The sequence below is a fragment of the Gallinula chloropus genome, assembly GCF_964237585.1.
Source record: "Gallinula chloropus genome assembly, chromosome: 2".
In the NCBI taxonomy this organism is placed as follows: domain Eukaryota; kingdom Metazoa; phylum Chordata; class Aves; order Gruiformes; family Rallidae; genus Gallinula; species Gallinula chloropus.
Genome location: NC_140086.1, coordinates 162,749,057 through 162,768,712, shown reverse-complemented (window position 1 = coordinate 162,768,712; position 19,656 = coordinate 162,749,057). Strand labels below are relative to the sequence as shown.

Genomic DNA, 19,656 nt, shown 5'->3' with positions numbered 1-19,656 from the left:
GGAGGAGCGTCCTTCCCCCCCACCCCCCCAACCCCCCCGGCAGCCCAAGGAGGAGGTTGGGGGGGGGGGGGGGGGAAGGCAAAACGTGCCCCCCCCTCCCCAAATTAATCCCTCCCCCCCCAATTAAACCAGCTGAGACTTGCCGGCTTGGCTTACTACCCGTAGCCGAGCATAGAGGAAGATTTTGGGGTTATTTCGCCTTTTTTAAAGCGTTTTAGTGTTGATTCTGAATTTTTGGGGGGGGTTACGTGCCCCCCCACCCCCCCAACCGGTTCCCCCCCCCCGCCCCCCCCGTCAAATCTCCTCCCTGCTCGATGGGCTCGGCGCTCGACGCGTCGCGCCTGCTCTGCGCATGCGCGCTGCCCCTTGTACGGAGCGCGGGGCGCGGGAAGGAAGATGGCGGCGCCCGGCGGCGGTGAGGAGGCTGAGGAGGCGGCGGCGGGCCCGGCCTTGGGGAGGCTGGAGGAGGAGGCGCGGCGCCGGCGGGAGAGGCTCAAGGCCCTGCGGCAGCGAACGCTCCAGGTCGGTGGCGCTGAGAGGTCCGGGGCGGGCGGTAGAGGCGGTTGAAGGGCCGGTGTGGGCCTGGATGGGGCGGGGGGGGGGGGTTACGGGGGCTGCGTTGGGCCTGAGGGTGTCGGGGGGGGTCCCAGAGGGTTTGGGGTGGGCCTGGAGATGTGGGGTGGGGGGAGTCTGAGGGGAACGTGGCGTTTTGGGGAGGGAGAAGGGGTCTGCGGTGGGCCTGGGGGTGTTGAGAGGAGGGTCAGAGGGTCTGGGGTGGGCCTGAGGGTGTTGGGGGTGGGGGGGGGGAAGAGGGTCTGGGGGGGCAGGGGATGCTGAGAGGGGTGGTCTGAGGTGTTAAGGGTTCATAGAGGGTCTGGGGGGCAGGGGATGCTGAGAGGGGTGGTCTGAGGTGTTAAGGGTTCGTAGAGGGTCTGGGGGGGCAGGGGATGCTCAGAGGGGTGGTCTGAGGTGTTAAGGGTTCATAGAAGGTCTGGGGGGGGCAGGGGATGCTCAGAGGGGTGGTCTGAGGTGTTAAGGGTTCGTAGAGGGTCTGGGGGGGCAGGGGATGCTCAGAGGGGTGGTCTGAGGTGTTAAGGGTTCGTAGAGGGTCTGGGGGGGCAGGGGATGCTGAGAGGGGTGGTCTGAGGTGTTAAGGGTTCATAGAGGGTCTGGGGGGGCAGGGGATGCTGAGAGGGGTGGTCTGAGGTGTTAAGGGTTCGTAGAGGGTCTGGGGGGGCAGGGGATGCTGAGAGGGGTGGTCTGAGGTGTTAAGGGTTCGTAGAGGGTCTGGGAGGGGGCAGGGGATGCTCAGAGGGGTGGTCTGAGGTGTTAAGGGTTCGTAGAGGGTCTGGGGGGGGGCAGGAGATGCTCAGAGGGGTGGTCTGAGGTGTTAAGGGTTCGTAGAGGGTCTGGGGGGGGCAGGAGATGCTGAGGAGGGGTTATAGGGGGTCTGGGGGTGGTCTGAGGCATTGTCTGAGGTGTTGGGGGGGTCACTGAGGGTCTGGGGGAGCAGGGGGTGCTGAGGAGGGGTTATAGGGGTCCTGGGAGGGGGTTCTGAGGTGGTTGTGGGGCCACAGAGGGTCTGGGGGAGCAGGGGGTGCTGAGGAGGGGTTATAGGGGTCCTGGGAGGGGGTTCTGAGGTGGTTGTGGGGCCACAGAGGGTCTGGGGGGGCAGGGAATGCTGAGGAGGGGTTATAGGGGACCTGGGAGGGGGTTCTGAGGTGTTGGGGGGCCACAGAGGGTCTGGGGGGGCAGGGGATGCTGAGGAGGGGTTATAGGGGACCTGGGAGGGGGTTCTGAGGTGTTGGGGGGCCACAGAGGGTCTGGGGGGACAAGGGATGCTGAGGAGGGGTTATAGGGGGCCTGGGGGTGTGTTCTGAGGTGTTGGGGGGCCACAGAGGGTCTGGGGGGGGGCAGGGGATGCTGAGGAGGGGTTATAGGGGCCTGGGGGGGGTGTTCTGAGGTGTTGAGGGGCCACAGAGGGTCTGGGGGGGCAGGGAATGCTGAGGAGGGGTTATAGGGGCCTGGGGGGGGTGTTCTGAGGTGTTGGGGGGCCACAGAGGGTCTGGGGGGGCAGGGAATGCTGAGAAAGGGTTACAGAGGGTCTGAGGGGGTCCTGAGGTGTTTAGGAGCACCGAGGGTCTAGAGGGGGGTCTGAGGTGTCTGGGGGCACAGAGGGTCTGGGGGGGGTGCAGCTTTTGGGGATGGGGGGGGCAGACAGGCCTGGAGGAGGGGTTGTGGGTGTGGGGGGGCTGTGGGTAGGGGGTTAGGAGAGGTTGGGATGGGGGGCACGAGGGTCAGTGGGCAGTGAGACCCCAGAGAAGTTGGGGGGCTGCTGGGGGTTAGTGGGGACGGTGGGGAAGGCTGGCTGGTGTCTGGGGGGGGGGATGCAATGGAGAAGGGGGGCAGTGGGGTGGGAGAGAGGGAAAACAGGGAGGAGGGAGTCAGAGGGATGCAGGGAGGGAAAGAGGGGGGACAAGGTAAGTGCAGGAGGTTTGGGTGATGCCCCAGTGACCATACTGGGTCTCCTTGGTCCTGTGTGGGGGGGTCTGTGCTGGCTCCCTCAGACCCCTCTGTCTGTCTCCCCATGGGCTTCCCTTTGCTCCTGTGTTCCCCCTTCTCCATGAAACCTCCTGGTTCCCACATGTTACCCCCTGTGTCTGCATCACCCCTGAAATCAGGACCCTCAGGCTGGGCTTGGTGGTGAGGATGAAGCAGAGATTCCCCCTGGAGTTGATTAATCCACAACACCTCCTGTTTCTCTGGCACTTTCTGCCCCTTCAGCTTCTCCTCCACAGAGACACTGAGACCTGGTTCCCTTTGGAGCTGGGATTTGGCACGTTCAAGGTGTTGTTTAAGGCTCCTCTTTTGGGGGGTAGTGAGGAGGTGTCAGCTCTGCACCCCTTCTTCTGCCATCTCATCCCCACCCGGGTTTGTAACGTGGGTGGAAGGGACCCAGGGACCTTCTCCTGGGGGTATGAATGGGATCAGTGACGTGGGGATGGGGGAGCCCAGAGTGTTCTGCTGGGTCTTCTGCCTGGAGATGTTTGTTGTTGGTGTCAGAGAATCCCAGAGCCCCCAGGCTGGAAAAGCCCTTTGAGATCACTGAGTCCAACTGTTCCCATCCTGTGCTGCCCCAGCTCCCTGAGCACCTCATCTCCCCTCTGTTAAACACCCCCAGGGCTGGGGACTCAGCCCCTCCCTGGGCAGCCTGTGCCACAGCCCCACAGCTCTGCCAGGGAAGAACTTTGCCCTCCCAGCTGAGCTGACCCTGCCCTGGGGCAGCTTGAGCCCATTGCCCCTCCTCCCAGCTCCTGGCCCCTGGCTGCAGAGACCATCGCCCAGCTCTCTGCACCCTCCTGCCAGGGCAGGGCAGGGCAGGGGGGAGAAGGGCTCCCCTCAGCCTCCTCTGCTCCAGGCTCAGCACCCCCAGCTCCCTCAGCCGCTCCTCGCAAGCTTTGCTGCTCTCCAGCCCCTTCCCCAGCCTGGTTGCCCTTCTCTGGACACGCTCCAGGACCTCCAGCTCCTGCTGGGACTCAGGGGCCCACAACTGGACCCAGCACTCCAGCTGCAGCCTCCCCACTGCCCAGCCCAGGGGCACAAGCCCTGCCCTGGCCCTGTGGCCACGCTGGCTCTGACACAAGCCACGATGCCCTTGGCCTTCCTGGCCCCCCGGGCACACTGCTGGCTCCTGGGCAGTCCCAGGCCCCCAACACCCCCCCCTAAGCCATTTTTGGGCTTAAAAGCTGGAAACCAGCATCCCACCCCTGGCTTTTCTTCCATGGGCAGGAAAAAGCCACCCTGAGCATCTCAGCAGCACCACACTGGTCCCTGAGACTCTCCTCACCCAGCTCACATCGCGCTGACGCTGCTCCTGACAGCGCTGAGGCTTCCTTATCGTGTGATGAAGCCCCACTTATCTCCTCCATCTCTCTTTTTGTTGTTCTTTTCTGCCCTTTCCTTGCCAGAGGGCTGAAAATCAGATTAAAACCTTCTGGTTTTGCTTCTCAAGAAGACTGAAAAAACCCCCAACCAACCAACCAACCAACCAACCCCCTGTTTGCTCCATTTAAGCTTTGCCACCACCCTACTCAGGACCATTCAGTTTAACCCATCCTGCTGCATTTTGACTCAAAACAAAGAGGGGAGGGGGAAAAAAAGGCCTCCTGAACCTGGCTGGACACAACCTGGTTGGAGGTGACTCTGTCTTTGCACACACCAAGGTCTGGAGATATGCAAAGCTTGAAGTGTGTCTGGGGTTTATTTCCAGGATGGAAACTTTCCAGGCTGGGTTTAAATTGAGCTTTGATGTTTTCCAGGGGGAAAACAGGAGCTTGATGGTGGTGGGAAAGCTCTTTGCACTGCCTTGGTGAGCCCATCTTGGGAGTGAAGCTTTGGGGAGCTTTGTTGAATGAAGGGTTTGGTCCTAAATGGGGTTTGGGCAGAAAGCAAGTCCTTGTCCTGGGGAAGAAGTGATGAGGGAGCTGGGCTGATCGCTGCTGGCTGCTTCAGGGGAGCTGCTGCCTCTGCTTAGCCAAAACCTGGGATTTTATCTGCATTCCTCTCCTTAATATGCAAGAATCCACCTTTCCATCACCACAGCTGTCATAGAATCATAGGATGGTTGGGGTTGGAAGGGACCCCAAGGGTCCCAGAGCTCCAACCCCCTGCCACAGGCAGGGCCACCAACCTCCAGGCCTGGAGCTACACAAGGTTGCCCAGGGCCCCAGCCAACCTGGCCTGGAACACCCCCAGGGACGGGGCACCCACCCCCTCTCTGGGCAGCCCCTTCCAGCCCCTCACCACTCCCAGTTGATGATTAACTGTAGGTACCTGTGCCTGTCTGCAGGGTGCCCTTGGAACCGGTTCTCCTGCTGTGTTCACATCCACCTGGCACGGGGTGGGACTGAAGCTGCAGGCAGTGAACATGAACCCTCTTAGAACCACCACCTAACGTTGGTGCCACAGAATCCCAGACTGGGCTGGGTTGGGAGGGACCCCAAGGGTCCCAGAGCTCCAACCCCCTGCCACAGGCAGCAACACCAACCTCCAGGCCTGGAGCTACACAAGGGTGCCCAGGGCCCCAGCCAACCTGGCCTTGGCCATGTCTGTAAGCACCTTGTTGGTGGGAGCTTGTGTCTTTTGGAGCTGATTTGGGGATCCATCTGGGATAAGGGGAACCCTCCTCGACCCCAAGGGAGGGTCACAGGTCTTTGAGCTGGTGGTGTGTGTCACCTCCAACTGCTTCTGGGCTAGGGAGGCATTTGGATTTGGTTAAAAACACACAGACATCTGTAGAATCCCAGACTGTGCTGGGTGGGCAGGGACCTTCTGAGGCCACCCCATCCCCCCCTGCAGTGACAGGGACATCTTCACTAGAGCAGGGCACTCAGAGCCCCATCCACCCTGACCTTGGATGTCTCCAGGGATGGGGCCTCCCCCACCTCTCTGGGCACCCTGGGCCAGGGTCTCCCCACCCACCCACCCTCAGAGGGAAGAGCTTCTCCCTCAGGTCTCCTCTGGCCCTGCCCTGCTGGAGTTGAACCCATGGCCCCTCGTCCTGGCGCTCCGTGCCCTGGGGAACAGTTCTTCCCAGCTTCCCTACAGGCACCTCTCAGGGGCTGGAAGGGGCTCTGAGGGCCCCCCCAGCCTCCTCTGCTCCAGGCAGAGCCAGCCCAGCTCTCCCAGCCTGGCTCCGGAGCAGAGCTGCTCCAGCCCTCGCATCCTCCTCGGGGCTCCTCTGGCCCCGCTCCAAGAGCTCCATGTCCTCCTTGTGCTGAGGGCTCCAGAGCTGGACGCAGGATCCCAGGGGAGGGCTGAGCAGAGGGGACAATCCCCTCTCTGGACCTGCTGCCCACACTGCTGGGGGTGCAGCCCAGGATGGGGTTGGCCTTCTGGGCTGTGAGTGCCCATCACTGGCTCCTGTCCAGCTTCTCCCCCACCAGTCCCCACCAGTCCTTTCCCTCAGGGCTGCTCTCCAGCCCATCATCTCCTGCCCTGGGAGGATAACAGGGGTTGTCCTGACCCAGGACCCTGCACTGGGCTTTGTTGAACCTCCTGAGGTTCCCCTGGCCCCACTTCTCCACCCTACCCAGTCCCTCTGGCTGCCATCCCACCCCTCCAGCACATCCCCACCACCCCAGTGAAGGTTCCTCTCTCCAGTAAAGGATTTGTCAGCTCCAGAGGAGCAAAGTAGCCCTGAAATGAAGTATGTCCCTTATCTTTCCTACAAGGATCTAAGTGCTTTTCCCACAGCTGCTTATTTTTAGCTCTGGATATCAGGGGAGAGGAACTGGTGTCTCAGATGCTGCTCAGAACCTGGATCTGCTCCTTTGATCCAGCTGGTGAAACAATCGTGTGTGAGGCCACTGTTGACATGAGAGGAAATGACTTCCTGGCTGCTGAGGTAGTTTGGGTGATGGGAGAGGAGGGTGTTCAGGGGAAACATCCCAAATCTGACTCTGTGAGATGGGGAGCTGAGAGGTTTCATCTCCTTTGGGCAGGGGCTTGGAGCTGATGAGCTCTCGGGGTCCTTTCCAACCCCTTCAGTGCTGTGAGTCTGTGATGCTGTTTGAGGTGTGGTGGTAACACTGAGTCACAGAGCTGGAGGGGTTGGAGAGACCCCCAGAGCCCAGGGGGTCCAACCCCCTGCCCAAGCAGGGTCCCTAGGACAGGGGCTGGAATCTCTCCAGACAAGGAGACTCCACACCCCCTGGGCAGCCTGTCCCAGGGCTCCCTCACCCTCACCAGCAAGAAGTTCTTCCCCACATTGGGACAGAACTCCCTGTGCAGGATATTAGGGAGGAATTCTTCCCTCTGAGGGTGGGGAGACCCTGGGCCAGGGTGCCCAGAGAGGTGGGGGAGGCCCCATCCCTGGAGCCATCCAAGGTCAGGGTGGATGGGGCTCTGAGTGACCTGCTCTAGTGAAGATGTCCCTGTCACTGCAGGGTGGGACTCAGTGGCCTCAGAAGGTCCTTGCCCACCTCATGCAGTCTGTGAGGTGCAGGAAGGGATGACCCTGGGGAGGTGTAAAGCAGCTCAGACTAAGTAGAAGCTGAGAAGCTTGTGGTGTGATGAGCCCAGGGGAAGGAGCAGGACTCCTCAACACTTGTCCCATTTGAGCCATGACATCCTTTCCTCTCCAGCACGGCTGGTACCCCCCATCCCTCACCCACCACACACTTCTGGACTGTTGGAGCATCTCCTGGGGGGGTTGAGATGCTGATCCTTGGGCCAAGGTTACCAGAAGCAGATACTCCAGGTGGAGCTGGCTTGACTCAGATCCCCTTCTTCACATTCCTGTGCAGGAACCATCACCACCCTGGCAGCCAACCCTGGAGGACCTTTGAGAGGACCCTGTGGATGCTTTTCCCCTCCTCTTTCTTCTCTTGTAGTATGAAACCTGAGTTCCCAAGTGCCTATCTTGGAAGCAGAGGGTTAACACCCCTAGGAGACACCAGCCCTGAGTTCATGAGATCTGATTTTCCCTGTGGCTCGTTCATCTTCACTGACTTTTGCATCTCCATGGTAATGGGCAGAGGGTTTTACATAATTTCTCCTCTTTTCAAGCCTTCACCCTGTGGAAAAAAAAAAGATTAACTGCTCCTTTCTGACCCCAAACTGGGCAGTGCTGAACCCTGGGCTCCTTCATCTCCTGCTCCATGGTCCCAGCTACACCCTCTGGGTGGTTCTTTTGGTTTGGGGGTTGTTTTCTTCCTTGGAGCTTGTATCAGGACAGGCTGGGGGGAGATGCTGGAGAGATGCTCTGTGGAGAAGGACCTGGTGGGTGACAGGGTGGCCATGAGCCAGCAGTGTGTCCTGGGGGCTGAGAGAGACAATGGGATCCTGGGGGCATCAGGAGGAGTGTGGGCAGCAGGTGACAGGAGGGGATCCTCCCCCTCTGCTCTGCCCTGCTCAGGCCCAGAGTCACCAGGCTGGAAAAGCCCTTTGAGCCCATGGAGTCCAACCATCCCTGTCCTGTGCTGACCCACTGAGCACCTCCTCTCCCTTCTGTTAAGCTTTGCTGCTCTCCAGCCCCTTCCCCAGCCTGGTTGCCCTTCTCTGGACACGCTCCAGGACCTCCAGCTCCTGCTGGGACTCAGGGGCCCACAACTGGACCCAGTACTCCAGCTGCAGCCTCCCCAGTGCCCAGCCCAGAGACATCAGCACCATCCTGAGCTCAGGCTGGTGTTTATTGAACATGTAATTAGTACAATATAGTTAAAGGTCATTTTGAAGCTTTTCCTCCCCTTGTAAGTGTTTTGATTCCCTTTTGGCTTCTATTTTTGCAGCTTTTGAAAGCTTTTTCCTTTATCCACAATTCCTTCTATTCCCTTTGACAACTCCCAGCATCTTTTTATTGGGCTTTTTTTTTTTTCTACTCAAGCCCTGATGTTTCTTTTCCTGGTGCCCTGAGTTCCATAAATACCCCAAATGCAAATCAGCCCCCTCCTCTCACCCCCCAGGCATCAAAGCACGAGGGTTTCAAGGGTATTTTCATCTGGAAGCAAAGAATTCCAAACATGAATTGCTGATGGGGGAACAGGAGGGGAATCAGCTCTTGGGAAGGGCAGAGACTGGCAGGACAAGGGGCTGGAGTGAAGCTGGAGGAGGGAAGGGGGAGAGGAGAGACTGGGGGGAAGTTCTGTGCAGAGAGAGTGGGGAGGGGCTGGAAGGGGCTGCCCAGAGAGGGGGTGGGTGCCCCGTCCCTGGGGGTGTTCCAGGCCAGGTTGGCTGGGGCCCTGGGCAACCTTGTGTAGCTCCAGGCCTGGAGGTTGGTGTCCCTGCCTGTGGCAGGGGGTTGGAGCTCTGGGACCCTTGGGGTCCCTCCCAGCCCAGCCCAGTCTGGGATCCTCTGCAAAGCACCATCTCTGTGAACTTTCACACAGGCTCCTTCAGCTCCAAACAGGGTGTGGAAAAAGGAAGGGGGGGGGGGGGATCCAAAGCTGATTTAAGCAGCGAAACACATTCCTGAGTGGATTTAGGATGGTTACAAAGGGTGTTGTTAATAAGCAGAGAACCCAGTGACCTTTCAGCTGGGTGATGGGAGGCAGTGAAGGGCGACAAAGCACCTTGAAGGCATAACCCAGTCCCCTGGTGACGGTGAGGTGAAGCATTTGAGGCCAGAGGGTGTTTCCCAAAAGTTAGGGCCCAGCCTAAACAAGAAAATCTGCTTTATAAATACCCAAATTTCACCTGTTTCTTGTGGCCAGCATGGATTGCTTGAGAAGGACCTGGGGGTGTTGGGGGCCTGGGACTGCCCAGGAGCCAGCAGTGTGCCCGGGGGGCCAGGAAGGCCAAGGGCATCGTGGCTTGTGTCAGAGCCAGCGTGGCCACAGGGCCAGGGCAGGGCTTGTGCCCCTGTGCTGGGCACTGGGGAGGCTGCAGCTGGAGTGCTGGGTCCAGTTGTGGGCCCCTGAGTCCCAGCAGGAGCTGGAGGTCCTGGAGCGTGTCCAGAGAAGGGCAACCAGGCTGGGGAAGGGGCTGGAGAGCAGCAAAGCTTGCGAGGAGCGGCTGAGGGAGCTGGGGGTGCTGAGCCTGGAGCAGAGGAGGCTGAGGGGAGCCCTTCTCCCCCCTGCCCTGCCCTGCCCTGCCCTGGCAGGAGGGTGCAGAGAGCTGGGCGCTGGTCTCTGCAGCCAGGGGCCAGGAGCTGGGAGGAGGGGCAATGGGCTCAAGCTGCCCCAGGGCAGGGTCAGCTCAGCTGGGAGGGCAAAGTTCTTCCCTGGCAGAGCTGTGGGGCTGTGGCACAGGCTGCCCAGGGAGGGGCTGAGTCCCCAGCCCTGGGGGTGTTTAACAGAGGGGAGATGAGGTGCTCAGGGAGATGGTTTAGCACAGGATGGGAACAGTTGGACTTGATGTTCTTAAAGGTCTTTTCCAACCCTGTGATTCTGAGGTTGGGCAGCCCTGATGACAAAGGAGCTGCTCCTCCTTTAATTGTACCGTGGTTCCTGTGCCTCTTGGGACCTGGATGGCTTTGTGTTGAAAATGTAGCTGCTTCAAGGTTATTCCCACAGCTTTGAGCAGCTCAGGGCACAGAGGTAAACAACAGGAATGCCCTTGGGTCTGTGGAGAACCCCTGTGCCTGGCCCCAGGTTACGTCCTTGCCGGTGCTGTTAAAATCCAGGTCGCTTGGGGATGGTTTGGGGCTGAGACACAGAGTGAACCCCTTAGTTTTGCTGAAGGAAAAAAAACTCTCCCAAAAACTCTTTGGCTGGAGCTAGGAGTAAAAAAAATATATAGTAGGAGAAGATAAGAAATAAACCAAACCAAGGTGATCTCTTGCTTTGAAACACCCTGAAACCGGCGCCAGCACCAAGCAGAAAGCAGCTTAATAAGCATCCTTTGTCTGTTGCCTTTGAATTTCCAAGGGAGTAGAGCAGATGGTTGTGCTGTTGGCTTGTGTGGAAATGCCTGTTGTAGGGATGTATTGCAGTACAAGTGAGTGTATATATATGTGTGTGTATCCCCACACACATGAGTTCTTCTCTCCTCCTCCTCCTCTCTCCTCCCTCGCAGCCTTCCCCCGTTTTCCCCACTTGCAAGGTGGGTGCTTTGCTACTTTATTAGAGGCAGCAAGGATTGTTTGGAAGAAAATCCTTCCTGGGAAAGGAGTCTTTAGCACTTCCAGTCCTAAGCCAGGCTGGGTTGTACCAGCACGTTCTGGCTGCACAGGGTTTTTCATTCCCTTTGCTTATCACACTTGGCTGCTCTGCAATTCCAGGACGGCGTTTGATGGCTGTGGTTAAACAACAGGATCCTCTCTGGCTGGGTAATTTCCCCCAAGAAGTGGGTGGGTTTTTTTCTTTTCTCTTTACATCTGCTTGTTTTTCAAAGTATCTGTCAGCCAAACCCAAGTGGAGAGGATGGTGGAGATGCTGGAGCAGCACAGCTCAGCCCTTCCTCGTGCCGGCTCACCTGAGGAGGGGAGAAGCCCTTCTCCACGCCGACCTCCCATCCTGCAATAACCCCTTCCCTTGGCCAAGGTTAAATATCAGGAGCCTTGAGGCTAAATACCAGGAGCCTTCCCTCTGGGGCTGTGTTTGTGTGGGGAGGAAGGGTCTTCCACCTGCTCCTTGGCTCTGCGGCCCCGCGCCGGCATTTGGGCTGTGTGGGGCATCACGTCGGAGTGAAAACTCCTTTGGCTGCTGCCCAACCTTTTGTTGAACGTTGCTTTCACTTTCCAGCCAGCTCCTTTCTCTGCTCCTCCACGCCTGCCCCTGCTGGCAAGAGAAGTAGGAGGGGGAGGAAGGTCAGGGGGCTGCTTGTTTCCCTCCTGACGTAGCTCTCTGCCCTGTTTTGCTGCTGTCGGTGCAGTTGAGGGGTCTTTCCCTCTGTTGTCCTGGCTGTCCCCAAGAGTCACAGAATCCCAGAGTCCCCAGGCTGGAAAAGCCCTTTAAGATCACTGAGTCCAACTGTCCTCGTCCTGAGCTGACCCAGCTCCCTGAGCACCTCATCTCCCCTCTGTTAAACACCCCCAGGGCTGGGGACTCAGCCCCTCCCTGGGCAGCCTGTGCCACAGCCCCACAACTCTGCCAGGGAAGAACTTTGCCCTCCCAGCTGAGCTGACCCTGCCCTGGGGCAGCTTGAGCCCATTGCCCCTCCTCCCAGCTCCTGTCCCCTGGCTGCAGAGACCATCGCCCACCTCTCTGCACCCTCCTGCCAGGGCAGGGCAGGGCAGGGCAGGGGGGAGAAGGGCTCCCCTCAGCCTCCTCTGCTCCAGGCTCAGCACCCCCAGCTCCCTCAGCCGCTCCTCGCAAGCTTTGCTGCTCTCCAGCCCCTTCCCCAGCCTGGCTGCCCTTCTCTGGACACGCTCCAGGACCTCCAGCTCCTGCTGGGACTCAGGGGCCCACAACTGGACCCAGCACTCCAGCTGCAGCCTCCCCAGTGCCCAGCCCAGGGGCACAATCCCCTCCCCAGACATCAGTCAATCCAAAACCACCGGTGAGCTGGGATTGAAGCAGCCAAAGCCTCTCTCCCTCTGAAGACCCACCGGTGTGTGGTCTGGTGGCTTGGCTTGCTGCTGTCCTTGTCTTTGTTTCTTCCCCTGCTCAGTCTTTATTTTGGTGGAGCAAAGCAACCTTGTGTTCCCCAAAGCCAAGTACCGAGCGGCTGAGAAAACAGTTGCTGTGGAAACAGAGTGTAGTGAAGTTATTACAGTGAGAATGGGGCTACAAAGGCTTCATTTCTCTTTGGGCTTTATTAGTAAAAGTCATAAAGTGTTGGAGCAGTTCCTCAAGGTGCTTCTCTACAGGGTCTCCCCGTGAATGTTGTTGAGGCAGGAGGGTTCTCAGGAGCTGTGTTGATGTACCCCAGAGGTGGGATGTCCCCAGGGTGATGGGGAAGACAGAGGTCAGAGAATTATAGAAAGGTTGGGGTTGGAAGGGACCCCAGGGGTCCCAGAGCTCCAACCCCCTGCCACAGGCAGGGCCACCAACCTCCAGGCCTGGAGCTACACAAGGTTGCCCAGGGCCCCAGCCAACCTGGCCTGGAACACCCCCAGGGACGGGGCACCCACCCCCTCTCTGGGCAGCCCCTTCCAGCCCCTCACCACTCTCTCTGCACAGGACTTCCCCCAGTCTCTCCTCTCCCCTTTCCCTCCTTTAGCTGGGTCGATGAAGAGTGAGAAGCAGCCAGGAATAAGCTTCTCCATCCCAGCACAGTGGGAATATCACAGAACCACAGAACATCAGGACTTGGAAGGGACCTCAGAAGCTCCTCTAGTCCCACCCCCTGCCACAGCAGGGTCACTCAGACTAAATCCCACAGGAAAGCATCCATGTAGGATTTGGATGCCTCCAGAGCAGGAGACTCCCCAACCTCTCTGGGCAGCCTGTCCCAGCACTCCATCACCCTCCCAGTGACAAAATTCCTCCTTATATCAAGAGTTTCCTGGACATCTTGGGTGTTTCTTGGTGCCTCCAGCACTGTCCTTGGCTGGGGAGGCTCCAGTGTTGTGTTGCTTGGTTGGTATCCAAAGGAAAGCTGTTGGATCATCAAACCTGGAAAGCACCATGTTCTTGGACACTCCTTTTGTTTGTCTTGTGGTTGGTGGCACAGGTGGTTTGTAGGTTTGGTGGTTGTTCTTCAGCTCTGGAAACCTTCTGTTAGGAAAGGCTGGGAAACAAGGGCTGGGAGTAGAGGAGCACCAATATGTAATTACTTAGTAGTAATTATTAGGCACTCCTAATAATCATCTAATTACACAGCACAAGGGAAGGGTGGGAAGGGAAAGCTTGTGGGTGAAGAGGGTTTTGTCTGCACATGGCTGGTGAGGGACAAGTGGAATGAGGAGCTTTGGGAGGAAGGTTGGTCCCTTCCTTTCCCTCAGGGATGCTCAAAGTTGGTGGTTGTACCCAAGACACAAATCTGTGGCTGTGTGTTCTGTCTGCTGCAGTGCATGGACCTGCTTCATCAGGAGAACAGGAGGGGTGAGGAGGAGGATGGCTGGACCTTTGTTGAAGCTTTGGCTTAAACCTTTTACACCTGTCTGAGTGTTCCCCCCCTCTTTGGTTTAATTTTGGTGGGTGGGCCTTAGAATCATGGAATGGTTGGGGTTGGAAGGGACCCCAAGGGTCCCAGAGCTCCAACCCCCTGCCACAGGCAGGGCCACCAACCTCCAGGCCTGGAGCTACACAAGGTTGCCCAGGGCCCCAGCCAACCTGGCCTGGAACACCCCCAGGGACAGGGCACCCACCCCCTCTCTGGGCAGCCCCTTCCAGCCCCTCCCCACTCTCTCTGCACAGAACTTCCCCCCAGTCTCTCCTCTCCCCCTTCCCTCCTCCAGCTTCACTCCAGCCCCTTGTCCTGCCAGTCTCTGCCCTTCCCAAGAGCTGATTCCCCTCCTGTTCCTGGGGTCCCTTCAGGGACGGGGAGGCTGCACTGAGGTCCCCCCACAGCCTTCTCTTCTCCAGGCTGACCCAGCCCAGTTTCCCTCAGGGCAGGTGCAACTGGCAGGGATGGATGGATGGAGGATGGGGGATGCAGGACAGCTCCAGCATCCCACCTTGGATGGGCTGGGCTGTAGGATGGCCATTCCAGTGAGGTTTCTCCCAGGACTGGGACTGGCAAACTGGGAACTGAGCAGAGATGTGTTTATTTTTAAGCCTGTGACAGCCAGTGCCCAGGTATAAATAATGGAGTGTGATGGGGTTATTTTGAGTAACAGCACATGGAGCTGCCACAGACACAGCTGGGATAATTGATTTAATGAATGTTAATTTTCCAGCATGGATTCTTGACACCCACCTTACCCCAGAGCCAGCAGTCCCAGGCAGGAGGGGTGAGCAGCCCCTGGGGCGCATCCAGCCCGGCCCAGGGAGGGGCTTGTCCCGCTCTGCCCTGTGCTGGGGTGGCCTCACCTCCAGCCCTGGGGCAGGTTTGGCTACACTCCTGATGCCCCCCAGGATCCCATTGTCTCTCTCAGCCCCCAGGACACACTGCTGGCTCATGGCCACCCTGCCACCCACCAGCACCCCCAGGTCTTTCTCCACAGAGCTCCTCTCCAGCAGGAGATCCCTTTCTTGCCTTAGAGAGGGAAAAATCAGAGCTGACTAGGGGAAAACTTGCTTGTTGGAGCTGCAGTGTGCATCCCCATGGGTACATCCCACCCCATCCTGCTCTGTAGGGTGAGGATGCTGCTTCTCTTCCCGATGGCATCGTCCCCGTGACCATTCAGCCCACAGTGCTCTTCCCTGGAGGTACCTGCAGCACTTTCCCCATCAGCACTGAGGAATTCAACCTCTCTCTGGGCAGTTTTCCAAGGAAACAAGTACCCAAGGTACTTGCTGACCTCTTGAAGAGCCCTCAATGTTCTCTCCTGTTAGGCACCTCCTTTGTTTCGCCCCTTTTCCGTGTCGGATAATTACTCTCTGTGTCCACACTGTTTGCTCGTGGTTGTATTTGCTGCTGGGTCTGTTCTTGGTGTTTCAGCAGCTTGTGTGGTGTCTGAACGAGCAATTAAAGCATTTCCTGAGCTCCATCAGCAGAGGGGGGGCAGCAGGGACAGGGAGGGGATTGTCCCTCTCTGCTCTGCCCTCCCCAGCTGGAGTCCTGTGTCCAGAGCTGGGGCCCAACACAAGGGAGATGTGGGGCTGTTGGAGAGGGGTCAGAGGAGCCCCGGGGATGCTCAGAGGGCTGGAGCAGCTCCCCTAGGGAGAGAGGCTGAGGGAGCTGGGCTGGGTCAGCCTGGAGAAGAGAAGGCTGACCAGGGCAGAGCAGATGGGGAAAACAAGAAGCTCATAGTTGTGATCACAGGGGAAATAATCAGGTCACTAATTTCACTGGGGAACACCAACGTTCTCCAATCCTCGCGCCGCAAACCAGCCAACCACAGCCCCCAAAGAGGCATTTTGAGTCATCTGAAAAGTAGGAAACATCTCTGCTCGGTTATTACCTGAACAACACGATCATTAAAAAAGGAAAAAACATTTAAAAACACCTTCTATTTGGAAACCTGAGGTTATTGTTTGGAGATGTGGATGTCAACCAAGGTGGTTTTCGTTTTCCAAGGTGGTTTTTCTTCCTCACGTTTGTTCCTTCTGGGAAGTCCCTCTGTTCAGGCTCTGATTTACCTATTTCCATAGTAACTAGCTCTGACTGAACCAGGATTAGGACTTCAATAAGGAATAAGCAGCAGGGACACAGAAGCTCCAGCTCTTAAAAATCATGTTTTTAAACAATTGCAGCAAGGGTTTAGCTGTGAGCTAAACTGGGAGGCTCCTCAGAGGGACCTGGCCAGGCTGGATCCATGGGCTGAGCCCAAGGGGATGAGGTTGAACCAGGCCAAGGGCAGAGTCCTGCCCATGGGACACCCCGACCCCGAGCAGCGCTACAGGCTGGGGCAGGGGGCTGGAGAGCTGCTGGGGAGAAGGAGCTGGGGGTGTTGGGGGCCTGGGACTGCCCAGGAGCCAGCAGTGTGCCCGGGGGGCCAGGAAGGCCAAGGGCATCGTGGCTTGTGTCAGAGCCAGCGTGGCCACAGGGCCAGGGCAGGGCTTGTGCCCCTGGGCTGGGCAGTGGGGAGGCTGCAGCTGGAGTGCTGGGTCCAGTTGTGGGCCCCTGACTCCCAGCAGGAGCTGGAGGTCCTGGAGCGTGTCCAGAGAAGGGCAACCAGGCTGGGGAAGGGGCTGGAGAGCAGCAAAGCTTGCGAGGAGCGGCTGAGGGAGCTGGGGGTGCTGAGCCTGGAGCAGAGGAGGCTGAGGGGAGCCCTTCTCCCCCCTGCCCTGCCCTGCCCTGCCCTGGCAGGAGGGTGCAGAGAGGTGGGCGATGGTCTCTGCAGCCAGGGGCCAGGAGCTGGGAGGAGGGGCAATGGGCTCAAGCTGCCCCAGGGCAGGGTCAGCTCAGCTGGGAGGGCAAAGTTCTTCCCTGGCAGAGTTGTGGGGCTGTGGCACAGGCTGCCCAGGGAGGGGCTGAGTCCCCAGCCCTGGGGGTGTTCAGTAAAAGGGTAGATGAGGTACTTAGGGAGATGGTTTAGCACAGGATGGGATTGGTTGGACTCAGTGATCATCTTGATGGTCTTTTCCAACCGTGTGGTTTTGTGAAATGGTGGAGGTAACCACCAACCAATGCTGAATGCTCCTTAACTGGGTGGGTTTGTCCACTCCTTGTGCAGAAAATCAGACTATATGATCAACCAAAGCCAGGTTGGCTGGGGCCCTGGGCAACCTTGTGTAGCTCCAGGCCTGGAGGTTGGTGTCCCTGCCTGTGGCAGGGGGGTTGGAGCTCTGGGACCCTTGGGGTCCCTCCCAACCCAGCCCAGTCTGGGATTCTATGATTCTGGGAGCTTTCCAGTTGTTGGAGATGGGCTGTGGGACATGCTGCTGCTCTTGCTGATGGCAGTGTTAGAGCTTTGCTCTCCAGGGCTGGCTCTCAGCAGCCTGTGAGTGAGAGAAGGAGCAGCCATGGCTCTGCTGGCACAGAATAACTCCAGAGATCAAACTTGCTTTGTTCCAGCACTGACCTCTTTTTAACTCCTCAAAAAGAGACAAGTTCTTCATGCCAGAGAAGCACTTGACTGGTAATGTGACCATCCTCTGAGCCTGAAATGAAAGATAAGGAGATCTTGAGTGTTCTGATCAAGGAACTCTTGAGTGTTCTGATCCATCCCCAAGGAACAGAAGTGGGTATTGGTTCCTGGGAAGGGGAGAAGCTGTTGGGTTGTTATGTTGACTTTTAGGGGTTGCCAAGGGAGGACTAACTGGGACTGGGTTGTGTTTAACACCCCCACGAAGGGTCACCTAAAGCTTTGGAGAAAGAGCAGCTCTGCCAAAGCCAGAGAGGAATGGAAATGGGAGTTGGGAGGTTTAGGTAGATACCAAAACGTGATCAATTTGCTTATTATCATTTTGGGTAAAGGCCAAACCTGATTAGAAGGGGGAGGAGGTGGTTTTTTTCAGGCAGAAATTGTTAAAAGAAGGTGGGGAGAAGAGAAACAAATCCCAGCTTCAGCTGAAGAGGTGTATTTGGGAAGGAGTTAAAGTGCCACACTTGTGCTGTGTGGGAATGAGGAGCTGCTTTCCAGCCCAAGGGTGAGGAGAGGATATCAGACACTTAGCAAAACCACTTCAAATCAGCAGTTGTAGATGATTTGCACCTAGGAATCCTCAAATAATCAGCTGAAGAGATCGTTAGCCCGCTGCCTGTTGATTGAAATCTTCTCTGAAGGCTGGATGAACCCCAAAGGAGTGGAGAAGTCCTAATAAACCCCCACTACTTAAAAATAAAGGCAAGGGGAGGGGGTTATCTTGAGTGAAGCCTGGTTCCACCACTGTGGAGGTGCTGAGAAGGGCTCCCCTCAGCCTCCTCTGCTCCAGGCTCAGCACCCCCAGCTCCCTCAGCCGCTCCTCACAAGCTTTGCTGCTCTCCAGCCCCTTCCCCAGCCTGGTTGCCCTTCTCTGGACACGCTCCAGGACCTCCAGCTCCTGCTGGGACTCAGGGGCCCACAACTGGCCCCAGCACTCCAGCTGCAGCCTCCCCAGTGCCCAGCCAGGGGGATGATCACCTCCCTGGTCCTGCTGGCCACAGGGCGCAAGCCAGGATGCTGCTGGGCTTCTTGGCCACCCAGGCACACTGCTGGCTCATTCAGCCCTCTGTTGATCAACACCCCCATGGTCTTTCTCCTCCAGACAGCTCTCCAGCCACTCCTCTCCAAGCCTGCAGCTTTCCATGGGGTTGTTTGTGACCCAAGTGCAGGATTCAGCACTTGGCCTTGTTGAACCTCATGCAGTTGGCCTTGACCCATCGATCCAGCCTGTCCAGGTCTCTCTGCAGAGCCTTCCTACCCTCTGGCAGATCAACACTCCCATCAATCTTGGTATCATTGGCATATTTACTGAGGACACACTTGACTCCCTCATTCATGTCATTGATAAAGACATTAAACAGAACTGGTCCCAGTACTGAGCCCTGGGGAAGATTCATCTCCAGGAAAGCATTGAGAAGGATGTGTCCTTCTCCAGGTTTTGGGAAGGATGTGTCCTTCTCCAGGCTTTGGGAAGCATGTGTCCTTCTCCAGGCATAGGGAAGGATGTGTCCTTCTCCAGGCATTGTGAAGGATTTGTCCTTCTCCAGGCTTTGGGAAGGATGTGTCCTTCTCCAGGCACAGAGAAGGATGTGTCCTTCTCCAGGCACAGAGAAGGATGTGTCCTTCTCCAGGCTTTGGGAAGGATGTGTCCTTCTCCAGGCATTGGGAAGGATGTGTCCTTCTCCAGGCATTGGGAAGGATGTGTCCTTCTCCAGGCATTGGGAAGGATGTTTCCTTCTCCAGGCTTTGAGAAGGATGTGTCCTTTTCCAGGCTTTGAGAAGGATGTGTCCTTCTCCAGGCATTGGGAAGGATGTGTCCTTCTCCAGGCACAGAGAAGGATGTGTCCTTCTCCAGGCATTGGGAAGGGATGCTGGTTCTTGGGCTCGTGGAGCAGGTGTGGGATGGTGTCACTTCTGTTTCAGCCTGGTTCACATGCTCTGGTGTGGAGACAAAAAGTGATGGGGTGGGGGTAGGGAGAACACCCCTCCCAATTAATCTGCTGGGTTATCAAAAAGATTTGAGCAGTACCCTCAGTTGTGGTGCACCCTTGGAACCTGTGGGGTTCAAAATGCTCTTCAGAAGTGAGTGATGGGTGGAAGCAACACCTAGAAACAAGCTACAGTATTGCAGGGGCTTTAAGTGAAGCTGCTGAAGAAAGGAGTGGTGGCTTCTCCACCACATGGTTGTGTCCACATCCTTTTCTTGTAGGGATAATTGGCTGACACTTCCCAGAGTGCAGGTATTCCAAAAGTCAGGAGAAAGGCTTTAAACATCCATTTTAGCCTTAAATCTTGGGAGTGCCATGCAGAATGAGCTGCTTCCCTCTTGGGGAGGCACCAAATAATGGGTAGGTGGGCTCCTGCCAGCACAGAAAAAGTCATGCTGATGTGCTGAAGCCATGGGGAAAGTTTAATAGTCCTCAGAACGTTCTATTCCCTGGAGCAGATGCTTGAAGACCAGCTCCACCCTCAAGGGAAGCACATGATGAGTAGGAGACTTTCGCTTCTCCGTGGGTAAAAGAAGTGTTGTAATTTCATATGCAAAGCTTGGTGGTTCTCCAGGAGAGGAGATGATGGAAATGCCTTCTTGCCACCTCATTCCTTTGTGGGTTATCAGGTCTTACCTCCTGCTTTGGGAT

At 57.4% G+C, this 19,656-nt stretch overlaps 1 protein-coding gene across 1 annotated transcript in view; it reads left to right on the top strand.

The window, feature by feature from the left end:
- Nucleotides 1–352: 352 nt before the first annotated feature.
- The window catches only part of CCDC12 (coiled-coil domain containing 12), a gene marked incomplete at its 5' end in the record, with an annotated part of 42,462 nt that continues 23,158 nt past the window's right edge, over nucleotides 353–19,656 (top strand). Inside the window, 2 exon segments of the mRNA XM_084260315.1 lie at nucleotides 353–392; nucleotides 395–522. Coding sequence (XP_084116441.1) covers nucleotides 353–392; nucleotides 395–522 — 168 coding nt within the window.